General features: G+C 44.7%; 1 protein-coding gene across 1 annotated transcript in view; it reads left to right on the top strand.

The window, feature by feature from the left end:
• Positions 1-6,661: 6,661 nt before the first annotated feature.
• Ywhae (tyrosine 3-monooxygenase/tryptophan 5-monooxygenase activation protein epsilon) overlaps positions 6,662-12,079 on the top strand; it is a 38,430-nt gene continuing 33,012 nt past the window's right edge. Inside the window, exon 1 of the mRNA XM_038327048.2 lies at positions 6,662-6,849. Within this exon, the coding sequence (XP_038182976.1) occupies positions 6,786-6,849 (64 nt within the window). The 5' untranslated portion in view covers positions 6,662-6,785. The remainder of the gene's footprint in view (positions 6,850-12,079) is intronic.

The following is a 12,079-nucleotide window of genomic DNA, read 5'->3' as shown; positions in this document are numbered from 1 at the left end:
CCTGACTCAGAAAACAAACAAACAAAATGTAAGGCCAGGCAGTGTTGGTACACCAGCACTTAGGAGGTAGAGGACATTGGATCTTTGAGTTCAATGCCAGCCTCCTGGTCTACAGAGAAAGTTCCAAGATAGCCAAGGCTAGACAGGGAAACCCTGATTTGAAAAACAAACAAAAAAAGAATGTAAAATGAATATGTAAATACATAAATAAACTAATGAAGCCAGACGTAGTGGGCCATGCCTTTAATCCCAGCACTCAGGTGGCACAGACAGGTGCATCTCTGTGACTTCAAGGCCAGTGCAGTCTACACACTGAGTTCTAGGACAGCTAGAACTACATAATGAGAACCTGACTTAAAAATAATCCACAAAAAACTAATGGTATTATGGTATTAGATGTGCCATAAGATGCTCAGAAGATAAAGGAAGACCAGCATTGAAGGCCAAATTTAAAGAGCTAAGGGAAGGGGTTCTTCCCCAGAGCCTCCAGAATGAACCCCACCTTTGGCAGTGTTTTTTAACCCTCTCCCAGAACTTAGTGATAAACATGGGTTGTTTTGAGCCTCACAGTTGGTGGTAGTTACAGCAGCAATTGGAAAATCTTACCAAGTTATCTCCATGAGTCTTTCGATTCAACTGGATTATTTTTAGCATGGATTCCCAGGAGTAGGATTACTGAGTCACAGTGATTGCTACATATCAGTATCTCATTTTCCAAAAGATGTTTACCATTTGTCAGTGCTGCCATCTCTTTCATAGATAATTTCGGAAGTTTAAAATGTATCTTACATGATTATATGATGACTGTACTTAAGACTTTTTGTTTGTTTACTTTTAGATATAGCCTGGCCATGTGTTGGCTGTCCTAGATTTGTAAACCAGGCTGGTTTTGTATTTGGAACGGTTTCCTGCCTCCACTTCTTCAGTACTAGGATTAAAGATAACATTCTTTCTTTCTATCTATCTATCTATCTATCTATCTATCTATCTATCTATCTACCTACCTATCTATCATCTATCTATCTATCTATCTATCTATCTATCTATCTATCTACCTACCTACCTATCTATCGGCAGGATCTCTCTACACAGCTCTGGCTGTTCTGGAACTCATCATGTAGACTACTCACACAACTCATGGGATATCCTCCTGCCTCTGTCTCCTGAGTGTTAGGATTAAAGACATAAGCCCCCTATACTCAGCTGAAAATCTATCTTCCTAAAAAATCAAAACCTTTTTGCTTTCCTGAAGACTGAACCCAGGCCCTTGTGTATGCTGGACAAGCTTGCTTTTGTTAAACTATACCTCAAGCTCTAGTGTTTGTTTATTTGTTTGTTTGTTTTTTCAAAACAGGGTTTCTCTGTGTGTCTCTGGCTATCCTGGAACTCACTCTGGAGACCAGGCTGGGCTTGAACTCACAGAAATTCACCTAGTTTGCCCCAACTGCTGGGATTACAAGTGTGCACCACCACCACATGGCTCCAAACTCTATTTTTTTAAGTGGCACCGTGCATTTATTTATTTATTTATTTATTTATTTATTTATTTATTTATTTATTTATTTATTTATTTAGTATACAATAATCTGCCTGAATGTATGCCTGCAGGCCAGAAGAGGGCACCAGATCTCATTGCAGATGGTTGTGAGCCACCATGTAGTTGCTGGGAATTGAACTCAGGACCTCTGGAAGAGCAGCCAGTGCTCTTAACCTCTGAGCCATCTCTCCAGGCCCCCACTCTGTTTTTAAAAAGAAATATATATCTCTAAAAACCAAAATAAACAACCAATAAAAGAAACATGTATGAGGGCCTTTTCAGGGTTAATACAAACTGGCTTCAAACTGTACATCATTCTCCCTCAGCTTCCTGAATGCTGGGAGTACACACTTGTGGCACCATACTTGGCTTAGTTATTTAAATAAAGTTTGCCCTGGACGGTGGTGGTGAACACCTTTAATTCCAGCACTTGAGAGGTAGAGGCAGGCAGATGTCTGTGAGTTCGAGGCCAGCATAGTCTACAGAGCAAGTTCCAGGACAGGCTCCAAAGCTACACAGAGAAATCCTGCTCAAACAAAAAACAAAAACAAACAAACAAAAAAAACAAAAGAAAGAAAGAAAGAGAGAGAGAGAGAGAGAGAGAGAGGAGAGAGAGAGAGAGAGAGAGAGAGAGAGAAAGAAGCTTGGCACAAATCTCCGGAGTCAGGGACAGCCAGAACTCTGTGAGTTCAAGGTCAATCTGGTCAGCAAATTGAGTTCAGACTAGCCAGCATTATATAGTGAGACCCTATCTCAAAAGAAATTAATAAAATAGACCTTTAAAATAAAAAGATTTGTTTTCACAGATGGACATCATGGTGGCCCACACAATCAGTCCCAGCACTCAGGAGGCAGAGGCAGGGGCCATCTCTGAGTCTGAGGTCAGCCTGGTCCACATTGTGAACTACAGATTCAGAGCTACATAATAGACCCAGTCACAACACACACACACACACACACACACACACACACACACCACATTTTCCCCATGTAGACCAAACTGGCCTCCAACTATCTTTTTTGATTTTATTCATCTATTCATTATCTAATGTAGAATCTGAGAATTGAATTCTGGTCCTCTTGGCCCCAAAGTTCTTTACCCACTGAACCATCCTGTTTGCCCCTCTTTAGAGCCTCGCTGCTCTTCTTTTTGAGGAAGGGTCTGTGTTTTGTAGGCTGGCCTGGAATTCTGGACTCAAGTGATCCCCAGCTTCCCAAAGGCCTGGGATTATAGGCATGTGGAGAGCCTCTTGGGGTGCAGTCTGCTTGTCACGCCCCTCTTTTCCCTTTCTGTTTTGAGACAGTTTCATGTAACTTAGGGAGTGTTTACCTGTTTTTGTAACAAACTCCTTGTCTCCCTTCAGCTTTATTGGAATAGTTTAAAATTACATTTTGTAGAACTTGCTTTTTCCAACTTTTGAAGACTATTTACAGGGGTTGGAGAGATGCGCAGCAATTAAAAGCACTAGTTACTCCTGTAGGGAACCTGGGTTCAGTTTGCAGCACACATATGGTGTCTCCCAACCATCTGTTACCACAGGATCCAAGGAAACTCCCTTCTGGTCTCCAAGGGCCCTAGACATACATGATGCATACCTACATACAGGCAAAACCACTATATACATAGTTACAATAAATACATCTTAAAAAATCAAAACCAACCTGACTACAGCAAGTGAAACAGTTGCCTAAGTGATATAATACACTTAAATATCTTGATTGCTAGGAAAATGCAACTTGCTATACCCAGGGAGGGTTTATGCTTTTTTTAAAAAATATTTTATTTATTTATTATGTATACAATATTCTACCTCTATATATGCCTACAGGCCAGAAGAGGGCACCAGACCCCACTACAGATGGTTGTGAGCCACCATGTGGTTGCTGGGAATTGAACTCAGGACCTTTGGAAGAGCAGGCAATGCTCTTAACCTCTGAGCCATCTCTCCAGCCCAGGTTTATGCTTGATGTGTGGCTGAGGGTGGCCTTGAACTCCCAATCTTCCTGCCTTGGTGTCTTCAGAGCTGGGATTACAGGTATGTACCACCACACCAGGTTTATCAGTCCTCTTTTTCAATTCCATGCTTGTCATTCTACCAGTGTAAACTTTGGCTAACAGAACTAATGTTTTTCTCTATATTCTATAAGCCAGCAACTCTTCTTAAATTTTTGCTCTTTATTATTATTATTTGTATTTTTTTGAGACAGGGTTTCACTATGAAGCCCTGGCTGTTCTGGAACTTGCTCTGTAGACCAGGCTGGCTTGAAACTCAGAGATCCACCTGCCTGTGCCTTCCTAGTGCTGGGATTAGAAGCGTGTGCTACCACCTGTAGCCTGCTTGTTTGCTTTTTAGACAGAGTGTTACTTTCTTGCCCAAGTTGGCCTGGAACTGGAACTATGTAACCAAGGCTGGCTTCAAGGTCATGGCAATCCTCCTGCCTCAGTCTCTCAGGGCAGGAACTCTAAGTGTGAGTTACCATATTCAGCTCTGTATTTCTACTTTTTTTTGGTTGTTATTGGTACTGTTCCTCTTTCCCTTAACAGGATGGAAAGATGGGAAGTCAATTTTTGCATTATTTCCCATAGCTGGTTGTTGACAGAAGTTTCTGTCCTACCCTGTCCCTCAGCCGTTCAGTCCCAAAGAAACACACAGAGGCCTACATTAGTTATAAATTGGTTGGCCTCATACCTCAGGCTTCTTATTAATTAACACACCTTGCATTAACCCATAATTCTTGTCTGTGTTAGCCATGTGGCTTGGTACCTTTTATCAGTGAGGCATTCTCATCTTGCTTCCTCTGCGTCTGGGTGATGACTGCAGACTCAGCCTTTCCTCTTCCCAGAATTCTGCTGTTCTGGTGGCCCTGCCTATACTTCCTGCCTGGCTACTGGCCAATCTACATTTTATTAAACCAGTACAAGTGATGAATCTTTACAGGATACAAGACCATTGTCCCACAGCAACTGGTCACCTACAAAGTCTTGTGGCTTTTCTGTGATGCTATTCCTGTCCGTCCTTTCCTCTTTATCCAGAGGCTATTATCGAGTACCTTTTGCTTATATTTTGTAATATGATAAATTTTACCATTCTTGTTCATTACTGCTTTGTTTTACTGAAATGTTTTCTTTTTCTCTGTGTGTTTTGAGGTAGGGCATTATTATAGTCCAGGCTGGCCTAGAACTTGTCACAGTCCTTCTGCCTGTTTCTACAGGGCTGGAATTATAGGTGTGCATTACCATTTCTGCAAATATGCAATACTCTTCCTAAGTCTAATCATGATGATGTCACCTTACCTGGAATCAGCAAAATAGAGCTCACCTGAACAGGACTATAACTCAGTGATAAAGCACATGTTGGAGGCACTGGGGTCAGTCCCCAGTGCTTGGAAAACAACAAAATAATATTTCACTTCTTTTTTTTTAAAAAAATGTGTAGCTCAGGCTGGCCTTGAACTCGTGATCTTCCTGCCTCTGCCTCCTTCAGCAAATCCTACCGGCGTGCACCACCACAACCGGCTAATATTTCCCTTCTGTTCACAGACTAAAACACATACCTCTTGGCTTGTGACCTCAGGCCTATCACAATTTGATTACAATCTTTTTTTTTTTCTCTTCAAGACAGGGTTGCTCTGTGTAACAGATCTGCCTGTCCTGGAACTCTCTTTGTAGACCAGGCTGGCTGAGAATTCAGAGAGATCCTCCTGCCTCTGCACCCAGAATGATGGGATTAAAGGTGTGCGCCACCACTGCCCAGTAGATTCCAACCTTCATATATATATATATATATATATATATATATATATATATGGTTTATTTATTATGTATACAGTGTTCTGTCTGCATGTATGCCTACGGACCAGAAGAGGGCACCAGATCTCATTATAGATGGCTGTGAGCCACCATGTGGTTGCTGGGAATTGAACTCAGGACCTCTGGAAGAATAGTCAGTGCTCTTAACCTCTGAGCCATCTCTCCAGCCCCAACCTTTATATTTCATACTTTTCCTCCATGGCTCAGCGACAGATATTAAGGTATAGAAAATCCACTGGGAAGCAGAATATGATGAACATTGCCATTGAGGATTATTTATTTCTAGCTATTTAATGTCAGTTTGCCCTTACTCTCCCTCTGGTGCACCTTGCACTCCAAACTAGGCATGCCAGTTTCTTTTCCTCCTTTCCCCTAAGTAGCCTGGTTTGGCTTCAAGTGCCTGATACTTAATCTAATCTGCTTCAGCCTCTGCCTCTATAGTACAGGTGGGGAGGGGGAATATGTATCACGCATGCCTAGGAAAAACACTCCCCCCCATCTCTTTCTCAAGCACACACTTTTTCCTTTTGAGATGGGGTGTGGGGGGGGTCTCACAGTGTAGTCCTGGCTAATCTGAAATTCGTTTTGTTGATTAGGCTGTTCGCAAACTCAGAGAGATCCCTTTGCTTCATTAATGTTAAGATTAAAGACATGTATCCGTAAAGCACTGGAGACTTTTTGTTTTGTTTTTTAGAGGCAGGGTGTCTCTGGGTAGCCTTGGCTGTCCTGGAATTGTATAGACCAGGCTGGCCTTGAGTACTTACAGAAATCCGCCTGCCAATAATGCCTTCCAAGTGCTGGTATTAAAGGAGTGTGCCACCACCGCCCAGCTAAACCCAGGAATTTTTAACAATATCCTATCTATGATGGACCAAAGTCATAAAATACGGCTCAAGGGGAGAAAACAAGCTTACAGTGTGTGAGCAAGAGAAAAGCTGATGCGTGAAAACCGAAGCCCTTCCTTGTTCACCTGTCAATTCTTTACATAGAGGTTAAAAGAACCTGAAAGAGGCGTACGGATGAGAAAAACGTGCAAGTATGCACAGTGAGTGGCCTGAGGTTGCAAGAACCCATGAAGTCTCTCGCTCTGTGTCACCGAGCAGGCTCCTAGCCCAGTCTCTTGGGCTGTCCGGGGCCGTTCTTCTTCTCAGTCGCAGTTCCCGCCTTGCTGCTGGGCCGCCCGCGGAGCCGACGGAGGAGGGGCGTCAGCCGTGCTGATTCCAGCCTTTTCTGGCGCCGAACTCCCGGACCCGCCCCGCCGCGCCAGTTGCCAGGGAGCGGTTGCCATAGAGCTGAGCAGTTGTCCGCGTGCGCAGGCGGAAGTCCCGGATTGAGGCGCCGCCATTTTTACTGCTCGGACGCGGAGCGAGAAGCTGAGAGTCGGAGACGCTATCCGCTTCCATCCGTCGCGCAGACCCTGCCGGAGCCGCTGCCGCTATGGATGATCGGGAGGATCTCGTGTACCAGGCGAAGCTGGCAGAGCAGGCCGAGCGATACGACGGTGAGTTGGGGGGGTGTCGGGGGGCTGGAAGTCTCGGACCCTCCGCCGCCGCCCACAGAGGCCGGGAACCGGAGACAAAATGGCGGCATCGTCTCCGAGCCTGGCTCGGGACGTGGGTCGGGAAGCTGGCAATGGCCTGCGGGCACCCGGGGGCGGTGGGAGTCTCCGGGCGCAGGGATTTGACCCCTCCGGTGTCCTTAGCTTGTAGACGCTCGCCAGCCAGCAGGCCGGGGTGGAGGGTGGAGGAGTTGGTTGTAAAATGGCGGCTGAAGGGGGAGGGCGAGTCCCCGGGCGGGGGAGGGGGGAGGAGATGGCGGGTGCCTTGTCCCGGCGCGCAATCCCCACGGGAGCTTTGGGGACCGCGGCGGGATGTGGAGGATAATCGGGTGGGGTGATGTGAGAAGCAGCACCGGACGCTCGGGAGAGGGCGGAATCCAGGGAGCTGTAGCGCGGGCGCCTTTCAGGGAAATATGGCGGGTGGGGGCGGTGGCTTTTCCCCGGAGGCCCAGTGTGGGGCGGCGGCCGTGGAGCCTCACAAAGGAGAAGCCTCGGGAGCGGACAGCTTCTTTGGGCCAGTGGTGGGGAGTCGTCTTTGGTGAGGGCGGAGTGTGTGGAAATCACTGCGGATCATCCTTGGGTGGAGGCAGGCGGAGATGCTGCGATTGGATTTCTTCCCGTAGGCCGGCGCACCTCGGAGTTGAGGGCTTTGGGGCTTTTCTACCTCGCCTCCTTCCGGGGAGGTGTAGGACCTCGCTCATGCAACGTTTTGATCTCACCCAGGATACCCCAAAGTTCCTGCGGTTTTTTTGTTTATTTGTTTGTTTTTTTGTTTTTTTCAATCTGCAGAAGCATCGAGTTCTAATGGGAAGACTAGACTACGGGAGACTGAGCTTGCTAGGACTCTTTAGTTCTTACTGAGTGCCCTTTACAGTGCCCGTGCCTCAGTCTACCCGTTTGTAGAGATGACTTTACCATTCACACTCAGCATTATGACACATGGCAAGACCTGTTGAAAAATAGTTAATTCAAATAAAATGCGTGTTGCTTGGCTTGGGGATCTTAACCTATTTTGAGCACTCGGTTGAGGCTTGGGAATTTTGAATTAGGAGATCGTCCTTTTTTTTTTTTCCTGTTTTATGACTTCATTGTTGAAAGGCTGGGATTCAAACCCAGGGTGGCATGCATGCAAAGCAAGTGCCCAAGTATTTCGATACAGTCTTAACTCCCTTATCCATTTTAAGCAAATGGTTTTATGTACTACACATTTTAATAATTGCTCTTTGTTCGTTCGACACCCCCTCACCTTCAGGTACTGGAACCCAAACCCTTGTACATGCTAGGTCAGTGCTCTTTGTCACTAACCTATATCCTTAGCTTGTGCTAATTTGAATTTTTTTTTGTATTTCATCGAAATATCCATTGTGTTTAGTCAGTTGTAGGCAGTTTATATATTTTTATGCCTTTCTTCCCCTAATTTTGTTCCTAGATACTTGAGTTAGGCTATATCCATCGAACTGATATTTTAAAAGTGACAAATAGCATATACGGTTCCTGTGATTTTATTTACTTATTTATTTTTGAGGTAGGGTCTCACTGTGTCGCTGTCTGGAAACCTCACTCAGTATGTAGACCAGGTTCGCCTCGAACTCACCAACATCCACATCCAGCCTGCCTCCTGAGTGCTGGGATTAAGAGCATGGGCACTAAGGCAAGCAGGTTCTTGTGATTCTAATGTTTGGGGGCTAGGGTGGGATGAGACATGATTGGAACTAAGTGCTGTTGTCCCTCAGATTTTTTTTTCCAAATTACTTAAGCCACTTGTTTTCCAAAAGTTAGGTCAGACCCTTCTCCTTGAAGTGCCCCTTTGGTCCCATCACAGATTTTGAACTAGTCTTGTTGAAGATCACTGTTCCAGTGTTTGGAAAGTATAACAGAAGACCCCCCAAACCTCCAATTTAGGAAAGCTACTGAACTAAATTTTGTCTTCCAGATTTAAGTTGCTGTTTGTACTGCTCTAGGCTCCTGTTGGGTGTGGGAGGAGGTGGGATGGGGAGAGTACAAACACAGCTCAAGGTCAGCCTTCATTTTAGTGTCTATAGCCAGGATAGTTTGCTGGTTCTAGAGGTTTCTCCTCACCTCCCCAAAGAAGTGTCCCTTAATCTAGTGTCCTTGGGAGGAAACATGAAATTACATTTGTTTGTGGGGATTTAGGCTTTGTGTGAATGTGATAACACCCCCTTTCCCCCCAAAAAAGGAGGTATGGGGGAAGCTTTTTGGTTTGTTCCTAAAAGTCATTTTTAGAAAGGATTTGGAAGCTTATATATGATTGCAGCTTCCAAATAAATGACAAGTTAATTTTAAGTCATACTCGAGATTTGAGTGCTAAGGACTTTTAACCAAAGCCTGGTTTTGTTGATTATTGAACATAGGAGCGTAGATAAAACCACTTAGTGACTGTTTATTATGTCTTCTTTTAGACTCTAAAGGAGGGAAGGAAATAAAATAGGAAGCACTCTTGTGATTTGGCATGAGGAAGGGATCCAGTAGAAGGGAGAGGAGAGAAGGCAGTCAAAGGAAACTCCTATAGTGACTGCAGTGATTCAGCTTTGTTTGTGTAGCAGAAGTGGTTCTAGAGAAGTGACCACTCAGTTAGATACTGGATGTAGTGAAAATGCATTGGAATCCTGAGTTCTGGGTACTTAGATGGAAACGATGGACCTTTTAACTGACCTTCCTTCTTATTACTGTCCTAGAGTCTAGTGCCTAAAGTATCTTTCACTCTCTCTGTAGGGAATTGAAATCAATTTATGTAGATATTTAATGGCCTTGGAAGAGGTGAGAAGCTTGTTTCAAGAACAGAATTGTTAGGGGTCCATATAGGAAATATCAACGCTTGAGACTTGGTCAGTTCACTTTAGCGCGTTTAATCTCTCAGTCTATCTCCTAGTTTTCTTCCCCAGAGTCCCTAAAGAGCCCTGACTGTCCTAGAATTCACTGTAGACCAGGCTGGCTTCGAACTCACAGAGACTCTCCTGCCTCTGCCTCACGAGTGCTGGGGAGTGCTCCATCATATTTGCCTTGTGTGGTAGTGCCTTTTTTTTTTTTTTTTTTTGCCATTTTCTAATCTTCATCCTGCTTGAATCGCTTAGTATGGTGGCACATCCCTTTAAACTACACTTAGAAGATAGGGGAAGAGGCTCTCAAGTTCCAGGCTAGCCTGAACTATGAAATTCTGTCTGAAAAAGAGAAATTAGCCAAGTGAAGTGGCACCTACTTTCAGTTCCAGCACTGAGGAGGCAGATGCAGGCAGTTCTTGGCCAGCCAGAGTTACATTGAGATGTGTGTGCGCGCGCGCAGCTGAGTGAGGAGTTGGGAGGGGTTGTTTTTCCAGACAGGGTTTCTCTGTGTACTAGTCCTGGCTACCCTGGAACTCATTTTGTAGACCAGCTTGGCCTCAAAGTCACTGAGATCTGCCTGCCTCTGCCTCCCAAGTGTTAGAATTAAAGGCGTGTGCTACCATTGTCTGGTAAGTCTGTATCTTTTAAAAAAGAAGAAATTAATTGGCTCTGTGGGGTGTGGCTTGTGCCCCCCCCCCCCATGGTCACTTGGGTCATTCTGAATGCTGTAATACCAGAAATACATCTGTTTTGAGTCATTGACTTGAGAACTGTTTCAAACACCAAAGCCTCATTTCTTTCTTTCTGCTTTTGTTTTTTGAGACAAAGTAACAGCCCTTGTAGAACTAGCTCTTGTAGACTAGGCTGAGCTTGAACTCACAGAGATCCGCCTGTCTCTGCCTCCCTAGTGCTGGGATTAAAGGCATGCGCCACTACTGCCCAACTCCTAAAGCCTCGTTTCTAAGAACAAACTGCTAGGGAAGGATAGGGAACAATTACTTATTTATTCACCCATCCATTTTATTTGTTGTTGACCTGGAATTCACAGATGTCCTCATTTTTGTACCCAGTCATGTCCACCCCTGCCTTCCTTTACAAGGAATGCTCATCACAGGTGGGAGTGCTACACACTGTAATCCCAGTGCTCCTAAAGACAAAACTGGATAATCTGGAGTTGAAGGTCAGCATCAGCTACATGTAGTGAATTGTTACACGACACTGTCTCACCTCCAAAATAAAGGGATGTTCTTTTTGTACATTTCAGATTTGTTTTTGAGACAGGACTCTCTGTGTAGTCCTGTGCTGTTGTACTCAGTTTAGAATTTGGAGTTCCGCCTGCCTCTGCCTCCTGAGTGCTGGGATTAAAGGCGTGCACCACCACCGCCCGGCTACACTTCCAGATTTTTGTATAGTATTGTGCATGTTCTTTGTCTTAACACAACTTGGGGATACCACGAGTTGATGAATCACTGTTATTTGAATGATTTCTTACTACTGTGGATGTTCTCTAAGCTTTCTGTTCATTTTAAATTTTGTGTGGTTTTTGTTTTGTTTTTTTCCAGACAGGATCTCACTATGTAGCTCCATTGTCCTGGAACTCACTCTGTAGACCAGGCTGTCCTTGAACTCATAGAGATCTGGCTGCGTTTGTCTCCTGAGTCTTTGATTAAAGACTTTCACAACTATGCCCAGTTCTGTATGTGTTATGTATGGGTTGGCATATACTGTGACACATGTATGGAGATCAAAGGACAACTAATGGAAAACTGTTGTTTCCACTACGTAGGTCCTGGAGGTTGAACTCGGGGTCAAGCTCAATGGGCAGGTGTCTGAGCTGTCTCACAGGCCCTCTTTTCACTTAAAGAGCTGCTTTGATTTTCTGTGTGTGTGTTGCCTTCTTTGTACCACATGCATGCTTGGTTCCTGCAGAAGTCATAAGAGGACATTGAATCCCCTGGAATTGGACTTAAAAGTAGTTGTGAGCCACCATGTGTGTGCTGGGAGTCAAGCCTGGATCCTCTGCAAGAATAAGTGTTATTAACCACTGAGCCAACTCTTCATCCTCTTTCATTAAAAAAGTTCTGAAGCAGGGCTGTGGGGCTCATGACTAATCCCAGTGGGGGGCTGAGGCAGGAGGATGTAAATCTTAGCAATTAAGTCAGACTTGGTCTTAAAGTAGAAACAGGGCTTAAGTATGTTGTTGACTTAGTGATTGAATGCCTGCTAAACACAGGCAAAGTACTGGGTTAATTTGCTGGCTGGGGGAATAAAAGCAGAAGCACATGAAAACAGACCTTTGATAATTTGCTATCTTGGTCAAGAGAATAGGTTAT

Source organism: Arvicola amphibius, chromosome 4 (genome assembly GCF_903992535.2).
Source record: "Arvicola amphibius chromosome 4, mArvAmp1.2, whole genome shotgun sequence".
In the NCBI taxonomy this organism is placed as follows: Eukaryota; Metazoa; Chordata; class Mammalia; order Rodentia; family Cricetidae; genus Arvicola; species Arvicola amphibius.
Note: the sequence above shows the minus strand (reverse complement) of the source record. Positions and strands in the feature narration are given on the sequence as shown.